The 25,523-nt window shown below is 59.2% G+C and overlaps 9 protein-coding genes across 9 annotated transcripts; all 9 read right to left on the bottom strand.

The window, feature by feature from the left end:
* Positions 1-223: 223 nt before the first annotated feature.
* On the bottom strand, positions 224-1,447 carry LSCM1_03920 (uncharacterized protein; the record flags this gene model as incomplete). Its single annotated transcript, XM_067321451.1, has 1 exon — positions 224-1,447. The coding sequence occupies one exon, from the start codon at positions 1,445-1,447 to the stop codon at positions 224-226; it is 1,224 nt and encodes a 407-aa protein (XP_067176819.1).
* A 917-nt stretch (positions 1,448-2,364) lies between these two features.
* Positions 2,365-2,982, bottom strand: LSCM1_03921 (uncharacterized protein; the record flags this gene model as incomplete). Its single annotated transcript, XM_067321452.1, has 1 exon — positions 2,365-2,982. One exon carries the CDS (start codon positions 2,980-2,982, stop codon positions 2,365-2,367), a length of 618 nt encoding a protein of 205 aa, XP_067176820.1.
* A 536-nt stretch (positions 2,983-3,518) lies between these two features.
* LSCM1_03922 (uncharacterized protein) lies at positions 3,519-6,065 on the bottom strand (the record flags this gene model as incomplete). Its single annotated transcript, XM_067321453.1, has 1 exon — positions 3,519-6,065. One exon carries the CDS (start codon positions 6,063-6,065, stop codon positions 3,519-3,521), a length of 2,547 nt encoding a protein of 848 aa, XP_067176821.1.
* Positions 6,066-6,940: 875 nt separating this feature from the next.
* LSCM1_03923 (uncharacterized protein) lies at positions 6,941-7,327 on the bottom strand (the record flags this gene model as incomplete). The annotated part of the gene is made up of 1 exon (XM_067321454.1): positions 6,941-7,327. One exon carries the CDS (start codon positions 7,325-7,327, stop codon positions 6,941-6,943), a length of 387 nt encoding a protein of 128 aa, XP_067176822.1.
* Positions 7,328-8,885: 1,558 nt separating this feature from the next.
* On the bottom strand, positions 8,886-9,851 carry LSCM1_03924 (uncharacterized protein; the record flags this gene model as incomplete). The annotated part of the gene is made up of 1 exon (XM_067321455.1): positions 8,886-9,851. The coding sequence occupies one exon, from the start codon at positions 9,849-9,851 to the stop codon at positions 8,886-8,888; it is 966 nt and encodes a 321-aa protein (XP_067176823.1).
* A 1,347-nt stretch (positions 9,852-11,198) lies between these two features.
* Positions 11,199-11,486, bottom strand: LSCM1_03925 (uncharacterized protein; the record flags this gene model as incomplete). The annotated part of the gene is made up of 1 exon (XM_067321456.1): positions 11,199-11,486. The coding sequence occupies one exon, from the start codon at positions 11,484-11,486 to the stop codon at positions 11,199-11,201; it is 288 nt and encodes a 95-aa protein (XP_067176824.1).
* Positions 11,487-13,156: 1,670 nt separating this feature from the next.
* Positions 13,157-14,449, bottom strand: LSCM1_03926 (uncharacterized protein; the record flags this gene model as incomplete). Its single annotated transcript, XM_067321457.1, has 1 exon — positions 13,157-14,449. The coding sequence occupies one exon, from the start codon at positions 14,447-14,449 to the stop codon at positions 13,157-13,159; it is 1,293 nt and encodes a 430-aa protein (XP_067176825.1).
* Positions 14,450-16,413: 1,964 nt separating this feature from the next.
* LSCM1_03927 (uncharacterized protein) lies at positions 16,414-18,015 on the bottom strand (the record flags this gene model as incomplete). The annotated part of the gene is made up of 1 exon (XM_067321458.1): positions 16,414-18,015. The coding sequence occupies one exon, from the start codon at positions 18,013-18,015 to the stop codon at positions 16,414-16,416; it is 1,602 nt and encodes a 533-aa protein (XP_067176826.1).
* Positions 18,016-19,065: 1,050 nt separating this feature from the next.
* On the bottom strand, positions 19,066-25,179 carry LSCM1_03928 (uncharacterized protein; the record flags this gene model as incomplete). The annotated part of the gene is made up of 1 exon (XM_067321459.1): positions 19,066-25,179. The coding sequence occupies one exon, from the start codon at positions 25,177-25,179 to the stop codon at positions 19,066-19,068; it is 6,114 nt and encodes a 2,037-aa protein (XP_067176827.1).
* Positions 25,180-25,523: the final 344 nt, after the last annotated feature.

Raw genomic sequence — 25,523 nt, forward strand, 5'->3', positions numbered from 1 at the left:
CATCGGCGAACGGTGCGGACAAAGCGAAAGTGAAGCCCAGTGCTTTCTTGTGCACACCCGCAGGATTCTTTTTAGTAAGGAGAGGGGATTAGGCCACAGATATTTCGCATGTTGAGGAGAAGCGCTGCTGTGCCGCAATGTGCATCGGCGAAAAGCCGAGAGAGGGTCCTTGTGCATCGTGGACGCAGTAGTAGAGGCTGATAGGGAGAGGTGCGCCGCACCTCTACCGTTGGCGTGTGGCGAGGTACGTCCATGCGCTCCAAAAGGCTGCCGACCCGCGCTTCAACGTTGCTTGCTTGTAGCGGATTTCTTGGGGGTAGAAGGCGTCGCGCATCCATGTTTGCATGACAGCATGGACGAAGCTCCCGCGGCACAGGTGATACGCGGCGTTTTCAAGGATCACGGCACGTGCAACGAAGAGCGGACTGACCGTCCCGAACTCTTCCGTGACAGCGAGGGTGTTGGGTCCCAACTCCGTCAAGGGGCGGATAGTACCAGCGGCGAGATCGTAGCCGGAGCTCGGGCCGCTTTTGGCGGTCTTGGCGTCGTCGGTGCGCGCTCCAGGGAATACGTCGCGGCATTTCTCACTTCCGTGGTCGCTTTTCAGCATCATCGTATCCACTCCGGAAGGACCGAGCCCGGTATGCACATCGATGTAAACTGCTTCCGTCGCACCCGTGGCGGCCGCGTGCTTCTTGAGCACCTCACGCAGCACCGAAACGCTTTTCTGCTCCTTGTCGCCACCGTAGTTGATGCCGACGGGGTCGTGGTACTGGCCGGTAACGAAGGCGCGCTTCAGCTTGGCGAACCCATGCTGCGCCACCGCTTTGGCGGCGTAGAGGAGGAACGTGTAGCGGTGAATGAAGCGCGGCGGTACATTTGGTACGAGTAGCGCTCGGAAGTCCTCGTAGCCGGCGACATTCGCGTCCCGCGCCTTCACCGCAGCCCACTCCTGGGTGGAAAGGTAGTTGCGGTTGAGATCGACGTTCTCCTCGTTGAAGCGACGGAAGTGGGCCATGCCGTGCGGGTTCACCGCGTGCACAAAGAGAATGGATGGTCCGAAGAGAGCGGTTTCGTTCCACTCCTGCAGCAATTTTACTTGAATGGCGCTGCCCGTGTAGCCCTCAACACCGTGGGTGCCGCTGGCGTGCACCAGCAGCTTATCCGTCTGCTTACCGGAGAAGAAGGCGATGTCCATGTAGTATTCCTCATTGCCCCTCTTGGTAATGAGGTGATGCTCGATCTGAGCGTGGGCGGCCTCCGCTGCAGCAAGGAACCGCTCCCGCGCCACTTGATAAGAGGCAGAGTAGTACACCTCCGGACATTCTGACGCGTTCGTGTAGTCGCCTGGGCACCGCATCGTCTCTTGGAGAGGAACGAGGTCGATGAATAGCAGCCCCACGACGGCCACGAGAAACGCGGCGAAAAGGGAGCTGAGAGGCAGCATTGTGCTTTTTTTGTGCGTGTCTGTATGCGTGAAAGCGGGGAGGTGGTGATCGTGGTGGATGGAGCAGTGCGCGGGGCACAGCTTGAAGCGCAGATAAGCTGAGCCCGCACACGCCCGATGAGCCGCAGGCCGATGCCACCCGGAGGGCCAAAAACCCAAAGGGCGCACACATTTCGGCAGGAATAGAATAGGAGCCAAAAGCGGAGAGGGAGAGCGAGTGAGGGGGCGCAGGTGAGGGCTGCTCAGGTAAGGCTGCGGGCACAGCCGATACGTCTGCGGCGTCATAAGGGGCGTGCGAAGGGGCATATTAGGGGATACAAGGGGGGCGGGACGAGACAAGGAAGACATTGACGAGAACGCAGAGAAAGTTTTTAGAAGCTGCGGCGGCGGTGCAGGCGCGAGGTGCCGCCGGCCTTTATGCACCACCATTCCTTGTTCTTCCCTCCCCCCGCCTCCTTCGCACACGCTCTATTCTCGTCTCAACGCCCATTGGTTCGTGAGTGCGGAAGGGAGCAGCAGCTTTTTCTGTGAGCGCTGCTGCTGTGCACCAGAGGTGAAGGCGGCTCTCTAACGCAGAGCTTCTCCGCCCGTCTCACGCTTCGGGGTCTAATGAGCTTCTCTATCTGTGGCTCACGCCGCGTCCATCATAGGCCACCGCTAACATACTTCTGCGGCTTGGGACGCGTTGCGAGAGAGTGGCGAGTAGGCAGGCCCTGAGCCACGAAGCGAAGCAGCCCATTCACATACACACACAGCGAAGGCCCTTTCCCAAGCTTTACGTACGCCTACCCTCTCTCCTCTCTTCCTCCCTCCCGACCCGCCCTCGTGCTACCTGCTGATCACCTTCACGGCGATCGCGGGGCTTCCTTGGTCGTGTGACCATCTGCGCCGGGGCAGATGCATGGAGACTGTGTCCTTCACAAGTAGGGGATGTCATGGTGAAAGCGAAGCGTCACAACTCCGGCTCGCATAGTCAGATGTTTGGTGGCGCGCAGCAGCTCTGTTTGTGTTGCCTCCACAATGTGGATGAGCTGCACCTCCAGTACATGGCAGCGGTCCTTGGCCAGGACCTCATCGCTATCCGTTGCCAGGAAGCGGTGAAGTACTGAAGCGATGGCGATGAAGAGCGGCTCCGGCAGCACCACCGCCAAGGCAGTGAGGTGCTCTTGAATGATGGAGAAAAAGGTCCGACGTGCGTGCGCGGGACACTCCTGTAGATCACGGAGTGCACAACGCAAGTGGTGCAGATGCAGCAACACACGAACTTCAGGGTAACGGTCGCTTAAGCGGTCGGCGCTGTGGTCTCTTTCCGCCGCTGCATCTAGAGACGCCGACGGCGATGACGGTGTCGCGGGAGACGTCAGCAACGCATCCAAGACAACCTCGGCAGAACGGGCTATAGAACTCTGAGCGGCGCTCAGAGAAATGAAAGAAAGCAGGAGACGATCGCTCTCTCGAAAGCCCTCGACCGCGTCGACAGGTGACGAGTGAAGCGGCGGCGAGCAGGCACACGGTGAAGGAGACACGCTGGTCATCGGATGCGGTGGGCCCTGTGGCCAGAATCAGAAGAAGGAAGCACCGCTGGGAGTGCTGGTGTGGTGCTGAGACTGAAGTGGTCGGGAGAAAAAGAGTGAGCTTAAAGAACGTTGCGCAGACGCACATCATCTTAGCCGACCTTGACAGGGAGGGCAGTTGGCGCAACATCGGCAGATCCGCACCGCCTCTCTCTCTCTATGCTCACGTCCCCAAGACCGCTACACGAGCACGCAGAGCGTCAACATGTGCGCATAGGCCCTGTCCCTGAGCTCACTTGTGGAAGGTGGTGAGCTTTTTTAAAATCGCCTTTCAGTGCACGGGCTGACAACGCGCAGTCCCCCTTCCCTCCCCTACCTCTGAGAAGGTGAAGTTTGAGGAGGAGAGAGCAACGGCGAGCCAGGCGAGACAGGGAGCGCAGAAGCGGGGGTCGATTTCCTTTTCCCCATTGCCGCTGGTGCTCGTGCGGTCATCCGCGCCTTGTGTTCACTCCCGTGAACGGGGACATCCCTGCCTGCATCTCTTCGTAGGTACCACTTTACGGTCTGCGGAGGCCTTGCAGGAGGCGCCAAGCCGGATGCTCCACCTGAAATGCGTCACGGGCCTCACCGATAAGTCCGCACCCCATCAGATCCAGTTTGAGAGCCTGCTCGAGGTCCTCAGTCGCCTGCTGCACTTGACGCAGCTGCAGCCGCGACGTGCCGCGGCTGTAATAGGCGTTTGCTGTGGATGACGCCTCTGGGGCTGCCCAGATGACCCGCGTCAAGTCGTTGACCGCAGCGTTGTACTTGCCACTTTTTTCAAAGCAGATGCCGCGGTTGTACAACGCATGGGCATCGGCCGGGTCGGTGGCAAGGACCTCGCTGTAGTCGCGGATCGCATCCTCAAAGAAATTCAAGCGTGCAAAGCAGTAGGCGCGATTGTTCAGCACCCTCGTTACCACACCGGGGTGCTCATGCAGCGCTTTCGTGTAGTCCTCGATGGCTTCCTCGTACCGGCCTAGCTTCCGGAAGGCAAAGGCGCGGCTATTGTAGGCCGTGTAGCTATGGGGAGCAAGCTCGATGGAGGCGCTGTAGTCGGCGATGGCCAGCTCCAGCTCGCCCATGTTGCGATAAGTGCAGCCGCGATTGTGCCGCCAGGCAGGGTTGCGCTGGTCGAGTCGGATGGCCTCGGTGAAATCTGCCAAGGCCTCGTTGTACCGCTGCAGCTTGTCGTACACCAGCCCGCGGGCATTGAGCGAGAAGGTCAGTTTTGGGTCCAGTTCCAGGGCGCGATCGTAATCCTCGATGGTCTCCTCCAGCTTCCCCAGCTTTTCCAGCGCTGCGCCGCGGTTGTGGTACGCACTCGAGCTGTCGCTGTCTATCTGTAGCGCCGCTGTGTAGCCTGCCACCGCCTCCTCGTAGCGGCCAAGCCTACTGAGGCAGCAAGCTCTGTTGTAGTGCGACTTGAAGTGGTTGGAGTCCAGTGAGATGGCGGTTGTGTAGTCGGCGATGGCGGCCGCGTGATCGCCCTGTTTTCGCTGCGTGAGGCCACGGTTATGGAAGAAGTCTGGGTGGCGGCCGTCGAGCTCGATGGCACGTGTGAACGCCTGCACCGCGCTTGAATAATTACCGATGCGCTCGTAGCTGATGCCGAGGTTGTAGTGCGTAAAAGGGTTGCACGGATCAAGCCGTAAAGCGGCAGTGTAGTCGTCGATGGCGCGCGTGTAGTTCATCCGCTTATCTTCGCAGAAGGCGCGGTTGAATAGCGCCTTGAAGTGCGTAGGCGCAAGCTCCAGAGCCTTCGTGTACATGTCAATGGCTGCCTCGAGCTCGCCGCGCCGGCGGTGCTGCAACCCGCGCTGGTAAAAGTAGTTCGCATTGCAGAGAGGCGGCCCAACTGTTGCGCCGTGAGCGTCAGGGCGGCTGCCCTCACTCTGCTGCTGTTGCCAAGCCTCCGCCTCCACTTCGTTGTCCGGAGGCCACACATCTTCCTTGCTCGTGGTGGAGCTCGAGATGCACGTCGGGTCCATAGCGGTGAGCATGGCGCTCTCGTTCTCGGGGTTCTCGCAGCAAGGGCTGTAAGAGGCGGTGGTCTCGTATTTTCCAGCCCCGCTCACCCCCTGGGCCGCTTCGTCCGCGCTCATGGCAGTCCCCTCTGGCGACACTTCGGTGCTAGACGAGACGACTGTCAAGCTCTCGTGATCTGCGCGCCACTGCGAGTTGCGGCGGCCAAGTGCCGCTGAGAGGGATGCCACATCGGGGCCTAAAACAGGCAATGTGCACTCCGACAAGGACACCGCCGTCGCACAGCTGTCGGAGACTTCGTCCACGGATGCACGCCGACTGCTGCTCGCCACGGCGCAGCGTTCAGAGAATGGCGAGCGCTGCGATGTCTCCCCCGGCGAGAGGCGCTTGTCAGCGCACTGCGCGTCTTTCGACGCTGGTGTTGACACCGGTGGAAGTGGCGCCGAGATCGCGGTGGAAGGCGGCCAGGCGGCAATCGTGCAGAGCGGCAGAGAAGCCAGGCCTGACCGCGACGCCGCCGCCCGCATCTGTCTTGGCTGCCGCCGCTCCGCATACCGGTGCTGCTCACGGTACCGGAGGAGGCTCTCCTTCTCCCTTCCCACCTCGTCCAGCTGCAGCGCCGCCTCGTACTCAGCGATGGCCTTGATAAAGTCGTCGAGTCGTGCGTAACACGCAGCCCGTTCGTATTGGGCCCGCCGATGCCCCGGCTGACGTTGCAGCACCTCGGTGAAATCCTCTACAGCGCCCTGTACCTGAGATAGGCGAGCGCGGCAGACACCGCGGTAGAAGAGGGCCTCTGTCACCCTGTCAGCTGCCAAATCTCCGTGGATGCCGTCTGCAGCGCCAACAGCGTTCTGAATCCACTCCTCCAGATCCGTGAGGGCAGACGCGTAGTCGTGTAGCTGAACACAAGCCTTGGCACGCAGAAGGCGAGTCAGGCGCGTCTCAGTCCCTCGCTGTAGTGCATCGGTGTAGTGCGCGACAGCGTCTTCTGGTGGCACGCGCGGGCTGTAGTGTCGGACGGTGATGTGGGGGGGAGTTGTACGGACGCCAGCCAAGAGCAACGTGCTCGCATGCATAGCGATTTCGAAGTCACACTCATCACGAGAGGACGAGGAGAGGCAAAGAGAAAGAGAAAAAAAAACGGCTCCAGCAAAGCCTAAGCGAGAACGCACACAAGTGCAACACAAATCAAACTCCGTGCGACGGCACCGGACTCACCGGACGCCTTCCTCCGTGTCCCCCTCCCCCCCCACAGACACACAGAGGAGGGGGCCGGAGAATAGATCGACAAAGTGCGTGCCTTTTGCCCGCGGGAGGCGGAAGACGGTCGGCAACGCCCCGGGAGCGGAAGGCGAAGGGGGAGGAGGGGAAGTGTGCTTGTGTATGTGTGTGTGTAGGGAGGATAAATGTGATGGCAGAAGAAGGGGTGCTAGCGTGTGCAACGGCACCGTGAAGGAGGGAGAGAGCTATGGTGAAAGGGCGAATGAAAAGAAGAGAAAAGAGCGGATAGAAAGGACAGAAAAGAGGGCTGGCGCACTACAGCAGACAGGCAAAGCAATTAGTGTTGCAAGACCGTCAACACGTCTGCGGCGTGCACTTGTCCATCGATCTAGTCAGTCTGCCTACGCGCATGATGCGCGGTGGCGTAGGCAGACTGAAGAAGGCGCCGCCATCGTTTCTGTGTGAGGCCACAAGAGAAAGCAGAGGGCCGACGTTGCTTCTTCCCTTTTGCCCCATCGGTGTACCATTGTCGCCGCTTGTCTCGCGCGCGGCTGCCTCTCGCAGCCGCGGTGCTGAGTGAGACGGGAGAGGCCACTATATGTTTTTTTTTCTTCGTGCTCTTTGCTGCAGTCACTCACGAACTTTACCGGCAAATCAGACGCACTGCCCTGCGAGCAGTGCGGCGCGCCTGCGCCTTTGGATACCGCTGCCATTTCTCTCTTTGTCGCTTTCACCGCGCCGACGGGGCAGCGTTGGCGAGCTGCACGATGCGTGAACTCTTCGCGTCGCGCCCTCCAATTTGGTCGATCACTGATTTATCCGTAGTAATGCCGCTATCGTAGCCAACAGAGACGACAGAGCTGCCGCGCACAAACAGCACCTCTGCGTAGCACTCACGGGTTGTCTCATGCACGCCGCAGCGATTGCGACGGCGCTTGAGAAGGCGCTGCCGCTCCACATCCGTCAGGATGAGATTGCCGCTGCTGCTCAGAGAAACGAGGCGGCCGCTCAACACGCTTGCATCATCCAGCGTTACCCTCACGCGGTTACCGACGTACATGATGAGGTTCCTCTTCTCCACGGCCATCGCCGCACTGGGCGAGGCGGCTGCCGTCATGTGGTCGGTTCAATACGCCGTTTCCCGTCTCCTGCGCGTGTATGGGGAGGGGAGTCTACGGTGACGCCAACGCGAGGCAGCGACGACCCGTCTTCTTCTTGTGGCTTCCGTTGGACTGCACGCACACACACGCACGACAATGATGGAAGCCCCAGCGCTGTTGACGTAAACTGCGGAAGTGGGGGGCCTACGAGATGGCCCTGACCGAAAGGGAGGGATGCCGAGCGAGGGTCGGTGCCGTGCAAAGAACACGCAGGGGAAAGTGTAACCAGCGCGCAACAATACAGAGCAGAGAGCGGAAGACGAGACATAAAGGAGGGGAGAGGGGGGGCAGCATGGGAAGGAGATAGGGACAATTGCATGTGAGGGGCAAGAAACGGCTGAGCGGGTGGGGGCGTGACGAGAAAGGGAGACGACACATACCAGCTCGCGCTTCTCTTTGGTTGCGTACCTCTCGGCCCCTATTATTCGAGCTCGCGAAGCCGGCGCGCGAACAATGACACCCTCTGTACGTTGCTCCTGTGCCAGGAAGCACGCGAGTGATGCGGTCAGGAGGCCGTGTTGCCCTTTTTTAAGGCTTGCTAGTATCCCTCGTGTGTGTGCGTGTGTGTGTGTGTGTGTGTGAGGGGGCGCTCGAACGCAAAGGACGCCGCCACTCGCCCAGTTACAGATTCACAAACACTTACAGTTGACGCGGTGCAGCGGAGAAGCAGAAGAGGGAAACAATGAAATAACAAGTGATACTGCGAGAAGGGTAAGGAAGTGCATCACACAGTCATAGACGCATAAGCGCAGTGGTGAAGAGAAGAGAGGGAGAGAGACCAGAAGCGACTGCACCAGTGCCGATGTCAGGCAAGCGACAGTCGTTTTTCATTTCTTCCTGGTGGAGGCTGTTCATGTAACCAACACATGTGCACGGAATATGATGAGAGAGAGAGATCCCTCGAGGAAGAAGAGGCTGAGGATCGCGTGTGTATGTGTCGGTTTCGGCGTGTGCCTTGCCAATGTATAGGCTTCCGTACAACTCCAAGACGCCTGCTCGGCGGAGAGACAAGCGCGGGGGGCAGGAATGGGCGCATACACTTGCCAGCCAAATAGATAATAGAGCAAAGAAAAAGAAGAAGCAAGGGCAGCTAAATGAGGCAGAGACGTGGAGTGCAGGGGTACGCATCGACGCCTTGCCTTCTCGGCGGAGAAGGCAAGAGAAAAGGGAGGGCTTCCTGTTACATGAGCCGCTAGAGTTTTCGAAAGCGCTGACAGGAGAGAGGAGCAATAGCAGGGCGCTATCGAGTAAAAGTCACTTGCCTGTTTTTTTAACGGGAAAGACGTACACTCTGTCTGGTCCTCGATCCCCTACGACCGTACGTGTGGGCGTTTTTGTCTTTACTTACCGCTGCCGTGGCAGCGGTGTCGGAAGGAGAGGAGAGGCTTACGCGGAAGGAAAAGGAAGCACCAAACACACACTCGCAAGCTCGGCAGCTGCAGCGGATGGCTCGCCTGCAGCCACCACCGTCAGCACGCCGACACAGACCATAGAGAGAGCCATAAGCTCCGCTCCCTACCTTTTCATCGCGGAGGACGTCGTGGCTGCCCTCCTGCCTCCGTTGCCTCTGGTTTCGGGGCTCGCGGAGGTTGACGGAGGTGTAGATGCAGCGCCTTGCAGCTCTAGCTCCTTCTTGTGGCGCCGCTGGCGCGGGGCGAGGAAGGCCTGGCCACTTTCCATGGCGATGTCCTCCAGTCGCTTCGGCGGGGCCGGCGGGAAGATGGACTTTTCCTTGCCAGCTTGCTTCCGCTTCGACTCCTTCAGCCGCTCCCTCTTCATCTTGCGCACGGCCTTCTGCTTCTCCTTGTTTGGTTGCGATTTCTTGTAGACAGGAATAAAGCGGGACCAGTCCTCGTGCTTCATATCCTCACGCTTGCTCAGCTCGCGCTTGATCAACAGCTGCTTTAGGCCGTAGATAGGATGAATATTGTTCATGCAGTCCTCCACAATGCTCCGGACCACCTGCGTTCCCTTAACGGGGCCCATCACTGCGACCGTTTTACCTTGCACGAGGACGTAGCATCCGGTAAGAATTTCGAGCGCTTTGAGCGTCTGAGCCTTGGGCCCGATGAGGCGGTCGCGGCGCTTCACAAAGCGTCGCACACTGCCTCCTTTGACAGAGATGTTGATAATATCGCACGTGATGTCGGTCTGAAATATCTTCTGCGCCTGAGCAAGAGGGACGTTACGGGCGAGCAGCTTGATGAAGTCGCGGGCGTCGATGATCGCGTATGGATCCCAAGTGCGGCGGGTCGTCGCCACCGTCATGCTGCCCTCCAGCAAGTCCAGCTTACCAACGAGCTGATGCTGTCCGAGCAGCTCCTCCACTGCGGGCCAAATGCTCTTGATGTAGCTCTCTAAGTAAGATGGGAAGAGAGTAGCGAAAGTCGTCTCATCCACGCAGCATGCGCCCCCTGGCACGTCCTCCTGCGTTAGCGGGGGTACAAGAAACTTTGAGTCGCTCTTCGTTGTGGCAGTCATGGCTGCGAGAGAGTGCCGAGCTCGCGCTCAAGGGGAAAGGGAGAGAGAGAGGGAGGGGAGTAGGAGAGGGAAAACCACGTGGATGGCTACAAAAAAAAAAGAGTGAAGAATGTGCGAGGTCGGGAAGCACGCCCGCTATCCACGGACGGAAGATGCAGCGGATTGCGTTGTGGCAGTGAATAAGAGCAAAAAAAGGGGCAACGCGGAGTGTAGTGGGAGTGTGTGTCTGTGTCTGTCTGTGTGTGTGTGTGTGTGTAAGAATGACTTCCCGGTGGTGACTTCAATACGCTTACGCACACGTGTGTGCGTGAGCACTCTTGCGCAGAGGGTAACGCGCTGCACTTCGTATATGTGCACGCGATTGGCGGGCGGTGATCGTGTGAGAGCACGTCCTGGAATAACACTGCCAGAGATGGAGTGGAGGGGAAGGTGTGCGAGGAGATGCGCCGCAGCGAGGATGACAGAATAGAAAGAGCAGAGGAGGTCCGGGCACCACCACAGGGACGGGGCAAGAGGTGCCCATAGGCCTTAGAGAAAGGGAGAGACAGACGATCGAAAGATCGCAGGCCCGCTCTTCTCAAGGAGGCAGCTATGGGTGGCTTTAATAGGCTACTGCCACGAAAAAAAAAAGAGTGGCCGGTTGGCGAAGCTTTCGTGAGAACGGCCGTCGAGTAGGTCTACCTATGGTAAATACACTTCGTTGTGTGCTGTGTTTGTCTGATGCGGAGAAGGACTTTGCGTGGGTGCAGACACGTGCCTTTCTACCTCCAATCGCAACGCTGATGTAGGCTCGTAAGAGAATAAAATGGCTCGCACATACTCCGCCGCCAATATACAAAAGGCCCGTGAGCGGCATCCGCAGGTTCCATCCCGTTCCGCCCCTCCCCCCTCCTTACCACCACCACCTCCTCCGCCTACGAAAGCCGGGCAGCGGGACCGTTGGTGTGACCGCCCCACTGCCCCCTTTCCGGTGCCCTTCATGAAGCAGAGACATACGTCTCGAACCCATGGCGCGCGAAGCTGCCCAGGCCGGCCACATTCTATCAGGTAGTCGCCAGGATGCACCGAAGGGGGAGGGGGGTCGCAGGAAGGGGGAGACGGTGAGGGCGTGCAACGATCCACACACTTGGACATGGGGAGATTCATGAGATGACGAGAGCAAGAGCAAGCTTGAGCAACTAGTGTTAGGGATGCCCTGGCCCCGCACACGCGAAAAGCTCGCGGCTGCAGCGCGCATCGCTTCTGCTCTCCTCGTGTCTGTGTGTATGTGTCTGTGTGCGTGGAGGGGGGAGGGGATTCGCTGACTCCTTTTCACAGCGCGCCCATGCACCTCCGGGATGGGTCCGCTCACTCGAACTCCCACCCGCCCTCCTCCGTCGCCTTCAGGATGCGGGCGGGGACGATGACTTCATTGTCAGCCGGCTCAACGACCTGATCATCATCTAGGGGCACGGCGAAGTCGCCGTCCGGTGGGGCCACGTGCACAGAGTTGAAGGGACGCTGCAGCAAGCCCGCCAGCGTCTTGCGCACATCGCCGTAGCGCCCGCCCTTTGGGCAGGCAACAAAGACGACGGTATTTTTGCTTTCGCACCGCACAGAGCAGGCGAAGTCCTGAAAGAGCTTCGTTTGGTCCATTCTCTTCTCTGTGCTGCTTGTATCGGTGGCGGTGCTGGGGGGAGGGGGGTGTTCCCACGAAAATCAAAGGGAGAGCCGCGCGCGTGTCCAAACGTGTGTGTGTGTGTGCCTCTCCGCGTGAGCGTGTCGATGGAATGGCACGTTCGCGCGACTTCAAAGACGGCAATCCGTCGAGCCGTGATCGCCTTCCTCACTGGTGATGAGGATCTCAGTGACGCACGAACAAATAGGGAAGGCAAGCGAGAAGCGCCGCAGCTTGCATGACGGCACAGCGAGAGGGAAACCGAGAGTCGGGGGAAGGCTGCGATGCAGGCACGCCAGTGCAGTGTGTAGCAGAGAGAGGAAAAGACCAGAGGAGGGAGGGGGTAGAAGGAGAGATGAAGTGTGTCGTCTGCGCTGATTGATAGTAACGCAGAGAAACGCAGGGGCGGCGGGGCGCAACGGCAAAGTCGCCCTCCACCCGCAGCCCTCAGTCCCCCGCACGGCAACGCCCCCACGGCAAACGACCTACGCGTAGGTTAGCCACAGCGGCTCTGGAGCATACACACTCCAAGAGGCCAGCTCAGAGGCTTCACTCCGCACGTCGGCCATGCGCTTCGCTGTGCTCTCTCTATGAAGCCTTTTTTCTCTGTTTCCTCGCGGACTCCGACAAAGCAGTTCGTTGGCGACGCACACGTGAGTACGGCACCCACAAGCGCCCCACCCGAATGCGGCACGCCGGTGTATGCACGCGCTATGGCATACCCATGATGCCCTTGCATTCACTCAGAGCGACAAAGCCACAAGAGCACCGGAGGGGCACGCGGGCACAAGCCCTTCCAACACCCCCGTGAGAATATAAAGAAGCAGAGGGCACGAGCACCCTGCTCAGAAGGCGCGCCCCCCTTCACAACCATCACATGGCACGCGTCATTGCTGGCACAATAGGCACAGCCGCCCACGACACACACAAAAGCGTCGTCGTGAACTGCAAGCAAAACCACGCCGTTCGTTATATGCAGGCAGAGATGCTTCGCTAGGAAATCAAAGTAAAAAAAAATAGTGCACAATACCCGAACGTGGAAGAGACACTGCAAAGGGCAGCCGTACTCGGGGGAGCGGTGACGAACAGCCCCCTCCCCTCCTCTCCCTCCTCCCACTTCCGTTCCCGCACTCAACAGACGGATGGCATAAACTCAGGAGAGGAACAGAGAGACAAGGCGAGAAAGCGACGAGGGTGAGGTCAAAGTGAATCGAAGATTGAGCGAGAGAGAGAGAGGCGAGTAGTGGGCCAACGAGCATGACGGCAACGACATCGGGTGAAGTGAGGATGAGAGCCGAAAGAGGGCGTGAGGTCTCGGCGATATACATGTACACACATACGTATATGTATACATAGAGAGAGAGCACACACACACATGTATGTACATGCGTTCTTTCCACGGACATGGCAAGCCGCATCCACAGTTGCTTCTGCTGTTCACTGTTCTCTGTGCCCTTCTCATGGGTCATTCTGAACGCGAGCACGCGAGTGCGCAGACGCTTCACAAGGCCAGGCAGAGGGGCCACGCACTGTAAGGGAGGACGCTCACTTCAATCCAGCGTCTCTCTAACGAGCCTCAGGCTCACCACAGCCAGTAGCACCACAAAGAAAAAAGAGCAGCAGCGGCGGCGGTATCGTCAGTGGAAACCTACACGGGCGCCCCTTCCTTGAACTTATTCTTTGGGCTTGGCCCACCGAGCCGGCTCGCGCCCGGCGGCACTGGCAGCACCCGCCTGGTGGCCTGCAGGAGCTTCATTCCCTCGACCAGCTCGACCATCTTTTGCTGGCGGCGCAGGTAGTGCTCCGACAGCGTGACCGGTGCCACCGGGTCGGTGTTGTAGAGGGTTGCCAGCACATCATTCAGCGTCAAAAGGCCCACCATGGCCCCGGAGGTGTCGTAGATGATGGCCATGTGGGAGGGTCCATCACGGAAGGCGAGGTAGGCGTCGTAGAGAGACGAATCCTGGGATAGTCGCATGACCTCGCGGAGGGGGTAGTCGCTCACCAGCGGTGGCGGGTCCGGCTGAGAGAAGCAGAGCGACACGAGAGAGTTGACGATGAGGGCACCAATGATGTGCCGTCGATTTTCACCAAAGTAGACCGGCACACGGCTGTAGCCCGCGGTCAAGATGCGCAGAATCGCTTCACGATCGAGGCTGTTGCGAGAGGACAACATGAAGGCGTCCTCCGCTTTTGTGCGCAAATGTTGCCGCACCGTGTCGGTCGAGAGCAGCATAGCCGCTTGCAACATCTTCACCTCCGACTCGAGCAACTGGTATGGCGACCTCTCCTCTTCCGTCGCCCGCGCGCCGTCGGCGCCGCCACCGTCATCGCCCACAGACACGGCCGTCACCTCCACCATTGCGCTCTCCTCCTCATTTTCCTCCCACTGCGGACCGGCAATCAAGGCGGCCAGATCCTCGCGGTCAAGCGGCTCCTCTCTGTGGCCGAGCACGCGGTCAAGCACCTTGCCCATCGGATAGCTGACTGGTGCCGTCACGACAATAGCGAGCCAGATGGCATGAATAAAGTACGAGCACACTGGAATGGCCCAGCGCACAAAGACGGCGAGCGGGACAACCTCGCCGGCGAAGAGGACAGCCGTGATGGAGACGATAAGGGCGGTGAGCTCGTCGAACATCGTCTCCAGTAGAATCGGCAGCGTCATGACAAATATAGCGTTCATCAAGACAAGCGCCACGAGAGTCCAGTGCTGCAGCTGCAATACCCCAAGCAGTGACCTTGCCTGCTGGCGCTCCTTCGGTGTGCCAGTGGTGGTGAGGACGCGGAGGAAGAGGCGATCAATGGAGAAGAGCGCAATTTGGAGGCCGACAAAGAAGCCCGCACCTGCCACACACACAACTGCTGCGACGCTGTACCAAAACATCTGCGCGCTCGTCAGCTTCTCCTCGCCAGGATTGTGGGAGTAAACGTTTTCCATGGCTCACGAGCGCCTCAGCAATACATGTATGTGTATGTGTAGGTGCACGCCTCGACGCGCGCGCGTGTAAAAATGGAAAGGGACGGGAGGAGAGGAGCGGTCCGAGGGGCGTTCAAATGGTACACACACACACACGCACACGCACACGCACACGCACACGCACACGCAGGACACAAAGGAAAGTTTTTTTTTACGCTGACTTGTGTGTGATGCAGCTTTTTTTTCTTCAGTATATCTGTGAGTTGGGGTCCGTCTGCGGCGCCGCGGCGGTAGAATAGTTTACAGCTCTTCAAGGTGGCTGAATGCTAAGAGCCATGTATATATATATATACAGAAGAGGGGAGCGTCTTCAGCCGGTATACCTTTGCTGCAACGGTACGCGCTGAACAAGCAAGAAAAGCTGAGTCTCGCCGAGGGAGGGTGTGCCTGTGTGCTGACATCGAGCGGTATCCGCGCATCGCACCAGGCAGATGCTCGCCTCCCCCCTTCGATGCTCTTGCAGGACGGAATGCACCAGCCTTCTCCGCGGCAAAGCCAATAAAAGAAAAAAAAGAAGCGGCCGCACCGACACTACTGCACGAAACACACAGACAGACGGGGAGAGGCCAGTATGATCCGTGTCCTCGCAAGTGCGCACACCATACGGGGTTGGCGACCGGAGCAGGCGTGCACCAGCCGACGACGGGCGGACGCAGGGGAGGGAGTGAGAGGAGGACGAGGACGACGATGAAAATGGGGTAGTGGCAGTGCCAGCACAGTCGGAGTTACAGGGCCTAAAGAAGCAGAGCACGTCGCAGATGACTGATCGCACCAGGGAAGGGGAAGAGCACGTAGGCTGTGGCGCGCGTGTATACCTTTAGCGCATGAAGAAGAAAGTACAGAGAACAACCATATAGGGGTGGATCTGCCTCCATCGATGGCCGTGACGTCCTGCGCGAATGAAAGGGAGGGCTAAAGTCACGGGCTCGACGGTGGCGCGTGGGGAGATGATGATGCGCCACGAGGCAAAAAAAAAGCTCGAGAATGTGCTGTGACGCACCCGCTCGTGCACACCCAGACGGACGAGAAGAAAAGGGGGAGGGGGAGGGGGCGGATGCTTGCATACGATCGACATGTAAGCGCACATGCAGTCACAGCCGCCGACAAAACGCCGCAAGAGAAGGGGAGGGGCGCGCAGGCAGTGTTTGAAAAGAGAAGAGGTTGCGCGTCCATCGAGGTGCCTTGCAGAGTGCTTTCCCAGAAAACTCATCCACACACACGCCACACACGGGGCGCACTCTGATCCATACGCTTCGGCCCGGGAGTAGGGGAGGCCATGAAGGGCTGCTATATGCCACTGAATCAGAACAAGTAACGAAGGCTCGTCGAACGTGATGGCAACTCGCACGCCGTTCGCCGACTTGGACTTCTGCTGGCCCTGCGCAACGCTGACCTCACAGGCGCGCGCAAGCAAGCCCGTGCCCTCATTTCGCTATCCTCTTTTTTTGCTTCTCGACGTGCTGTCGTAAGCGTTGGATCCGCTATACGAATCTTACCTTTAGTCTCACCACTTTCTGTTGTCGCTGCTTCGCCTCTGCCACTGGTGCCATGTTGCCACTTACGATGGCGGAAGAGCGGAGCAGAAGCACTGGCGCATCCACACATCAGCACAAGCACACAAGCACACAAGCACACACACACACACACGTACAGGCGCGGCATCACAACTGCGAAGTATAGGCCGAGACAGAACAGAACAGAAAGCAATTCACGCACATGCACACAGAGAAAGCCCCGGAATGGCCGCGAACAACAGCAGCTGCCCCTGTGAGTCAAGCGTATCCAATTACTTATTCTTTGCATTAGCAATCGGCTCACCAACCAATGAAAGCTGAGCGGAAGGCAGTGACGAGCACAAAAATATGGGCCAGAGAGCGTGTCTGCACGTTGCAGGACGTCGTCCGGTAGCATCCAGCCATGCCACCCTACTCGTCCTCCTTGTCATCGCCTTCATCGCCGTCGTCGCCGTCTTCATCCAAGTCGTCCTCCTCGCTGTCGTCATCGTCGTCTTCCTCCTCGACAACGATCAGTTCCGACTTGTCGCCGGGCTTCATGAGGATCGACGGGCAGATGGAGTGGCCCTCGATGAAGGGACGCATGATGTGATCCACTATGGCCCACATGTTGGAAACATCAATGCCGAACTGCGTCGCGAGCGACGCGGGCGAATAGGTTTGCACGGAGAGCACCTCGTGCTGCTTGTGGTTGAACACGCGCTGGCCCTTCTCCATCTTCTCCTCGCAAGTCACGAAGCCGATCTTCATCAGCTTCGCATCCGAGAGAAGCGAAAGCGCTGTCCAGCGCGCGATCTTGCAGCCGTTGTGTGCGTACTCGATCGGCAGGAAGGAGGCGGCATTTTTCAGCAGCCCCTCGCGGCGCCACGACGAGTCCTTCTCGCTCACGACGCACTGCTCCAGCAGCGCGAAGCAGCGGACGCGATCGTTCGTGCGCGGCATCAGTGCATCCACTTCGCAGCGCACCACGATATCGTAGCGGTCTGGCGTGCCGTCATGCATGATGTAGCGGCGGTAGCTGTACATACGCGGCTGCTTGCGAGAGAAAGGGCTGCGGTGCGTCTTGACTTGCGCAAAACTCTTCGAGCACGATGCGCGCGCGAAGCAGTCGTACACCTTGGTCGACTCCTCGCCGAGAGAGGAGATACGCTCAGCGCGGTTGTCGGCACCCTCAGACGGGCGGATCTCATGCCCTGCCGTCTCGCTCACCCACTGCTTCTCGATGTTGCTCTCCTCACCCTTGACCAAGATCCAAATGTTGTTGTAGTTGAGGACCCGAATGTGCCACGGGTAAGAGGAGCGGGTGCACACCATCAGCAATGACAGAATTTCATCGGTCACGACGACGAGCGGGTAACGCTGTGCCTCGCCCATAATCTTGCGCAGCTCTGGATCCTCCGTTGTAAGCCCACGCATGAAGTAGTCCTCGTCGTACTTGGACTCGTCAAGCGGCAGCGGGCGGGCGCACGTGGCTGCCTCGATGCCGATGTTGTAGATCGGCGGGGTACCGTGCAGGCCGAGCTCCACCACCTTGGGCAGCGCGCGCATGCGGAGCTTCGTCATGTCTGTCTGCTTCATCACGTGCTGCACCACAGCCATCGCTGAAGCATTGTAGGTGTTCGGAAGCTCCGTCACCTTGCGGCGGTTGCGTCGCTGGTTGTTGTTGCGGTTGTCCTTACCGCCCTTCTTCACGGCCGCCATCTTCGCGTTGCGCGCGCCGTTGCTGCGTGGGTTGAATATGATGGCCTTCTCGCGCTCCGTGCGCAGCGCGTTAAGACGGGCGTTGTCCTCGACCTGCTTGAACACCTTACCCTTGGCAGCCACCGCCTCGGCCTCGCTATCGCTGTCAGTCGCATCCGCCTCTCTCTTGTAGGTGAACCAGTCGAGCGCTTCCAGCGGATCTGACTTGGAGTAGAGCTCGAAAGGGGCCCCGTCTTCCAGCTTCATCTCCTCCTCGGGAGGGCCCCAGGAAAACGGGGGATTGATGTACAGCTCGGGAAGCTCGAAGTACATCCTCTCCAATGTGTAGGCCGCAAGGGCACCTTGAGTGTGTATGTGTGTGTGTGTGTGCGTGTGTTTCCCTGCAAGGAAAGGTGGAGTGGAGGGCGGAATAGAAGCGCAGGGTGGTGATGGTGGTGGAGGGAACTACGTAGCGTGGATGCGTGAAGTGAAGGAGAGACGACAAAGTTACCGGAGTGTTGCTCGAGTGAGTGCGGGTGTGGAGAGTGGTGCAGGGAGAGCGCGAGAGGAAACAGAGAAGATAAAGCGGAGGAGAGCAGATGGATACGTGTGGCCAGCACAGGTGCACACCAAGAAGCAGGGGGAGATGGGGAGCAGGGGTGGGGGCGCTGCCGACGGGTAGCGTTTCAGCGAGAAGGGCCGATATCGCCATCGCTTTCGCTCGCAGGGTTCATTGTGACGCATAGAGGAAGTGGTACGGCGACAGAGGACGGCGCGACCCGCATGCCTTCTGCGTGGCATGCCCGTTAGCAGGAGAGCCCCTCGTCATCACTGTCAAGGCCAAAGAGGAGACACGGAGACGCGAGTGCCACCGAGTCCATCTGAAAGCCGCGGCTTCCACCACCCTCCTCCTCAATGCCTGAGCGTGGCCGCATCTGCAAGCATATGCACAGGGCACACGCATGCGCATTGGACTCACCTAGAGAGCTGCAGCAGCGATATCACCGAAGGAGGAGGTCCCGAGGCGATAGATGCGCGTGGTCGGGGCATTGACGCCGCATCGCTGTATTCACCGGTTGGTTTAATGTGCAGATGGTGAAGAAAAGAAGACGGCAAGAGAAAACAAAAAGAGAGAAGCACTTTAGCGTATCGGCACAGCAAAATGGCGGGAGCAGAGAGAGGGGGAAAATCAGGGGCGTGCGCATACGTGTACACAGCGTACGCGCGCACACGTTCAGCTGAGTGCGAGCCACTTACAGACAGCGAGCCGCTTGCACCAAGACAGGCAGCACGGCGAAGAAGACGCTGCAGGAAAGTACGATGAGTGCCCTTTTCGTTTCGAGGCTGAACACCTGAGCGGGTCGCACCTGTGTGCGCAGACGCTCACTTCGACCGCTCTGAAGCGTTGGAGGTGAAGCTAGCGACGCTCCCGTTGGGTGGCTGGGGAGCACCACTGCCATTCAGCGGTGACGTAATGTCCTCGTCAGAGCTATGCGGGGTACTGCGCGAGAAAGCAGTGGAGCGGTGCCCGTCATGTGCTGGCTTGATCGACGGGGACGAGGCCCCCGAGAAGGATAAAAAGTGATCGGTCGAATCCTCCGAGTGGGACACCGCAGCGGCCATCTTCAGCCATGGGTGCTGGAGCAGCTCATCCGCTGAGGCCCGCTTCATCACGTCGCGCTCGAAGCAGAGAAAGAGGAAGTCGCGGCACGTCTCGGACGTTTCCTCCGGAATCTGCGGGATGTCGTTTGTCGAGCCCACGTAGAACATGGCGGAGTACACGTTGTCAAACTCCTCCCTCCAGGGCGGCTCGCCACCGTTTAGCATCTCGACAACGGTGCACCCGACAGACCAGATGTCCGCCTTGGTGCCGTACGCTTCGCTCCGAATCACCTCCGGCGCCATCCAGAACGGGGATCCCACCAGCGTGCCACACCCCACCTGGCCAGCGTTCGCGATGTTCGCCAGAGACTTGCTGCACCCAAAGTCCGCTAGCTTCGCTACGCCATAACCATCGATAAGAATGTTTTCGCCTTTGATGTCGCGGTGCACAACGCCCTTGTCGTGCAGGTACTGCAGCCCCTTCAAGATCTGGAAGGTGTACAGCTGCATAACAGGCTCCGTCAGATGGGTGAATTTGCGCACAATAGACGTCAAGCTGCCGCCGACGGCAAACTCCATAAATACGAGCATTGTGTCCTGTATCGTGTGCGCGCCAAAGTAGCGGATAATGTTCGGGTGGGAAAGCTCACGCAGCATGTTCACCTCCGCCTCCACACTCGCCAGTGCCTCGGGGCTCTCGCTGACGACGTTCACGTACTTAACGGCAACCAGTTTGCCGTTTGTGAGAATGCCGAGATGCACTGTGCCGTAGCTGCCTTTACCCAGTGCTGGGCCGCAGCTAAACGTCTCCATTTCCTCCACGCTGAGAAGTGTGCTGTGCTGCATGTTTGGCGACATGGCCGGATGCACGTTGGATGCGTCGTCGCCGTCGTCGTTGTTAAAGAAGGCGACGCTGCTTTGCGACTGCAGTTGCGCGTCGCTGTCAAAGCCGCTTCCGCTGAAGATAAACGGCCGCAGCAGCCGGTGAGTCTCGAAGCGGTAGCGCTCCTGCTTCTCCAGGTACTCGATGCGCATTCGCGCTATGGCGTTGAGAATGTTCTCCCGCTCCATCGCGTCCGCGCAGGCGTACACTTCAAACTTCAGGTCATGGATGCGGTTGCGAATCTGGAGCATGGAGCGGCGCAGGGCATCGATGGAAACGTCGCCGGTGGTCGTCGTCTGCTCTTCTGTAAAGAGAACATGGCGCCAAAAGTTGACGAAGAGCGAGATGACGAACGCGGCTGAGACCACGCGGAACATGTCGGTGCCTTGCGTGCAGCTCGTGTAGACGCCGGTGCGCACGAGCACCGCGTACAGTATGATCGAGAAGTACACGTAGAAGGACTGCAGTGCCAGGAAGGTCATGAACCTGTTCACGTTCTTGTACGGCGTCGCCGGAAAAAAACAGAAGAAGCCGAGCCGCACGAGCTGAAAGGCGATGCAGCTAAAGACAACGCACATGGGGTTGTTGTAGAAGACCTTCCACATGACCGTCTCCAACATCTGCATCGAGAAATAGAAGAACATGTTCGACGCTCGCACGCGAAGGTCCATGTGCGGGAGGCGCATTTGATTCGTCAGGATGCTTGACGGTGCCATGACGCCCACCGACACGAAGGAAATCACGGAGATGCCGACCCAGATGTCCAGCCGCACCTGTTCGTACGTGGGCACGTTGCGCAGCAGCGTCGGCCACGCAATCGCATCCACCACAGACGACATGAGCGGCGCCAGGAAAATGAAGTTGAGGATCGTCAGCACTGTGTAGATCTTCTGCACCGTGTCCAGCAAAAACGGCTGTCTACGGCGCAAGTACGATACCAACCAACCGTCTCGCCTTTTCATATAGAGAAAGGCCAGCAGCCACACAATGTAAAAGAGACCGACCTTGCGGGAGCGGCTGATGGGCGTCTGGTGGTGCGGCATGAGTAGCCCCATCCCGCGGAGAAGCACGCCGGCCACCGACGGCAATGGCGCGGGTAGCCCTGGGTGAAAAGCAGCCATGGTGTTCAGGAGGTTGATGATGATGAGTCTGCAGAACGTGAAGTAGTTGATGGCGCTGTAGCTGAGCTCATCCCACGTCAGCGTGAGCTGCAGAGGGCATGGCGCCCGCACATCATTCCACCACTTCGCGTAGGTGTATCCCCACATTGTCAGCAGAATGTGAAACGTGCCGAGGCAGCAGGCGATGCCAAATAGCGTCATCCATATCATATCCCGTCGTGTCGGCTGGTCGGCAGGCGGGTCATAGGCCTGGCGCATCCAGTAGAGGTTGATAAACTGGCGACGTGAGTCGTAATCGTGAATGACATCGTCGGGGCACGTCATGTCAGGCCGGAGATTCGCTAGGGCCCGCTTGCGCAGCAGCGCGTCGAGGTGGCCCACTGGCTTTGAGTTGACCGTGCCATCCAGATTGATCGATGCTGCGTCGCTGTTCTCGCCGCCGCTATCGTCATCGCTGGCGCTCACGCAGCGAAAGTGAGACCCTCGCGCGCTCGGCGCGAGGTTCAGGCGCCCCTCGACCAGAAGCTCGTCGGCGCACGACAGCCCCGACACCCCGTGCAGCTCGATGATGCCCTCCTCCCTCACCTCCACCTGTCCCTTCAGAACAGTACTGTGGGGGTCGTTCACGACGAGGGTACCTTCGATGATGATGTGGCGCGCTGCCATCACCGCGCCGTGGGCCAGAAATAGCGTCGAGTCGGCCCGTACGATAATCATGTCTTTCACCGTGATGGGAACAGCGTCGGAGACACGCGCGCGACTGCTGATGAACGTCAGCTCGTCAAGGGAAAAGGACGCGGGGCTGCGCACGTACACCTTCTCGCTGAGCGCCAAGCCGCTCCGCAGGGATGGTGCTATGTGACGATGACGCCGGCAAAGGTGCGGCAGCGTCTCCGACTCGGCAAAGACGCAAAACTCACGGTGCAGCAGCACCCAGTCCGCCGGGTCCTCCAGCTTTACCACCGCGCCAGTGATACTGCCGCCCGATGGTGCCTGCACGCATCCACGCAAGACAAGTCGTCCGCTCATTGTCAGGTGCTGAGACGTCGGCAGATAAACCTCGCACGCTGGCGTCTCGGCGGCCGCCGGGTCGCCAGAGGTGCCGCTCTTGAGCGTGTCGGCGGAGGAAACGGTGCGGTTTGCAGCGTCCGCGCCGTCGAGTGTGGCGGGGCTGACCGCCTCGTCCAGGCCGGAGGTGTCGATCACAAACATGGTCGCATTCGGCGGCACAAAGGACGACGTGGCGAGCGGCAACGAGTAGCCGGCAACTTTGGTGAGCGTGCGACGGAAGTTGATAGCTTCGTCGGACGTGTTGCCGTATAGTGCTGCGACACCGCCGATTTGCAGAAGCATACTGCCAGTGAAGCGTGCCGTGACAAAGTCGGCGAGGAGGCGGCCGAGAAACGCCACCTTGACTGGCGCGGTCGATGCCGCGAAGTTAGCGTGCGCCACGTGCACGAGGGTGTCCTCACCAAACAGCGTCGTGCCCAAGACGACAACGGAGATCGGGTCGAACAACCCTACACCAATAAAGGCGCGAAGGGAGCCCTCCATTGTGAGCGAGTTGAGCACCAGCTCATCCCCCAGCAGCCGCACCACGCCATCGCCCGTGACGGTCGCCGACGCAAAGGTGCACCCCCTCAGCACCGTCAGAACAGACCGCTTCTCTATCGCTACTATGCCGCCTAGTTGTACGTTCTGGGCCGTGAGAAGCGTTCCACTCTTCAGTGTCACCGTGGACTCTGCAAAGCTTGAGGCGTCTGTGAGGTTGACCTTGCCCGACAGGAGTACGGATCCACCTTGAAAGATAAAGCGGCCTGTGAGCAGCGCGTAGGAGCGCTCGTCGAGCGCGATGATGCGCATGACGCCGCCCGGGTAGTTGGTGATCGTGTTGCGCTGCCCAGCAGAAAGAATGCTGCTGATGCTCTCTGCCCCCATGCTTGAGACGGCCAGCGTCAGGTTGCCGTAATTGTGGATCGCCCCGTCCCGTTCCAGGGACAGCCGCTGCACGTCAATAGTCATCTCGCCATAGTTGTAGAGGGGCACCGACAGCTGCCGCGTCTCGTAGCCCTGGGTGGTAATCTTGGCGTACTTGGTACAGTTGATGGTGCCTTTGCCAGAGATGCTGCCGCCAGACCAGAGGAAGTTCCTCACCTTCAGACTGCGCTGGCGCAGTTTGAGGTTTCCCTTGTCCTGGACATTGAGGCGCGTGACAGAGGCGGACTGCAGCAGCTTCACGTCCTGGTCGATCAGCACATTCGGACTGTCGTTGTCGATCACGACATTTGCATCCCGCTCCACTACCAGCGTTGACACCCGCACGTACATGGGCGATCCGACGCGATGATAGCACACGTGGTAGATACCGCGCTTGTGGAACGTGCTCAGGAAGCTCACGCGGGAGCTGCTGCTGAAGAAGAGGTCCACGAAGAAGACGTTCTGCGACGTGAAGTCTGTGCACAGCTCATCCGTGATGACCGCCGTGTCGCGCTCCGTCAGGTTGGTACCATAGATGGTGCCGGTGAACTCCAGGTCTGCGTGGACCTGTGGTGGATCGGTCGAGACCCCCTCTGGGCCTGCCACTTCATACGAGCTCATCAGCTTCATGCACAGAGACGGCAGCGTGTCTGGATAGGGCACGTAGCAGAGAGTCTGTATGCCGCCGCGATGCGGCGTAAAGCGGAAGACGCTTTCGCGAGCGTCCCAGTGGCTGCCGTGCACGGAGGCGCTGCGTGTATGCAGGCACGTGTACCCCTCCATCACCCGCAGCCGCCGCTCCAGCGTGAGCTCGTCAGAGACGGCGCTGGAGGCGCCGGTGAGAGGAATGGCGATGGCCCCGCCGGTGACGAGCATCTGTGCGGAAGTCCTCCACCGTGCCTCGTCCAGCTGCAAAAATGATTTCTTGGTCACAAGGAAAGGGTCGCCGGTGAGGCAGTTGCTCGGCAAGTCCTGAAGCCCGAGCCTGCCCACCTGCTCGAACAAGGAGAAGGGAATACAGGGGACGATGAGCGCTGACGTATGCGTCGGCAGCACCCACTTCCCACTCGCCAGCGTCACTTTTACGGCGTGGCCGTTGGAGCTCACCTCGATTTCGCTCTGGGACAGAATATTCACCAGGAGGAGGTTCCACAGACCCCATGCCTTCGTGTGGTTCAACGCGCGTGCCGCCGCCGCACCGCGTGCTGCATGCCGCTCGTGGTGCACGACAGCTCCCGCGTCGTCGATGAGGCGCACGTCACTCGTCAAAATGGACATCATAATGGGGCGAGCGAGCGAAGCATTCATCGGGAACGCTGGAATGGACACCTGAATGGAAAAGGTACTGCCACCGCCCTGCAACATCGCCTCGGTAAGCCCGCGGTACACGGAGCCGCGATAGTGGACTGTTGTGGCCTCCGCAAACAAGATCGGCCACATAGCCGCCTGGCCACCGCGTCTCCAGAAATTATCCTGCGGTGGCCCAAAGTCCGCCCACAGCATGCGCCCTAACTGCAGCAGCAGTACAAAAACAAGCGCAGCGTCCCGCAGCGATGCGCGCCAGCCGCGCTTATACCTGGGCGAAGAGCGCAACTGCCGGCGCCCGTCAAAGCACGGCGAGGCCTCTAGTGCTTGAGGAGGCGACAACAGATGCCGGCACGCGGATGTTCCTGCGCTCTGCGGCGAAGATCTGCAATTGCCTCCCGCTGCACGCGTCGCCTTCTCCAGGACGGCAGTCTTCACATGAACGCCCTGCCATACGGCACGCGGCGCCACCATGGCAGTCTCCTCGGCGCCGCTGCTCCGTGGAGAGCAGCCTATTTCAGAGTCGAATTCATCGACAAAAGTGTGCCCGAGTGGCTGACTTAGGCGATCGCGCAGCGTCAACAACACAATCGACTGCCAATGGTCCATTTGTCGGGGAGGGATACGATGGGGATGGCCGAGGGGGAGGTATGTGTGGCCGCGACAGATGTCTCTCTTCGTGCAGTGGTGCTGTGGATGGCGCAGGCGACAAAAAAAATGCAAACGCACTCGTCGGCAAAGTGCAGCGTTTATGTCTGCGAGTGTGCGGGTGTCTTCACAAGAGACCTCTTTATCTTACAAGGGCCTTTACTCCTTCGCTCGCGCAATCACGCTGGCAGATGATGTTCAAGACGATTAAAACAACGTGTCTCTCCTCTCCAACATAAAAAAAATAAGACAGACAGACACACACACACAGAGAGAGGAAATGGAAAAAAAAACGATAACCCAAG

The sequence above is a fragment of the Leishmania martiniquensis genome, chromosome 30 (genome assembly GCF_017916325.1).
Source record: "Leishmania martiniquensis isolate LSCM1 chromosome 30, whole genome shotgun sequence".
In the NCBI taxonomy this organism is placed as follows: Eukaryota; Euglenozoa; class Kinetoplastea; order Trypanosomatida; family Trypanosomatidae; genus Leishmania; species Leishmania martiniquensis.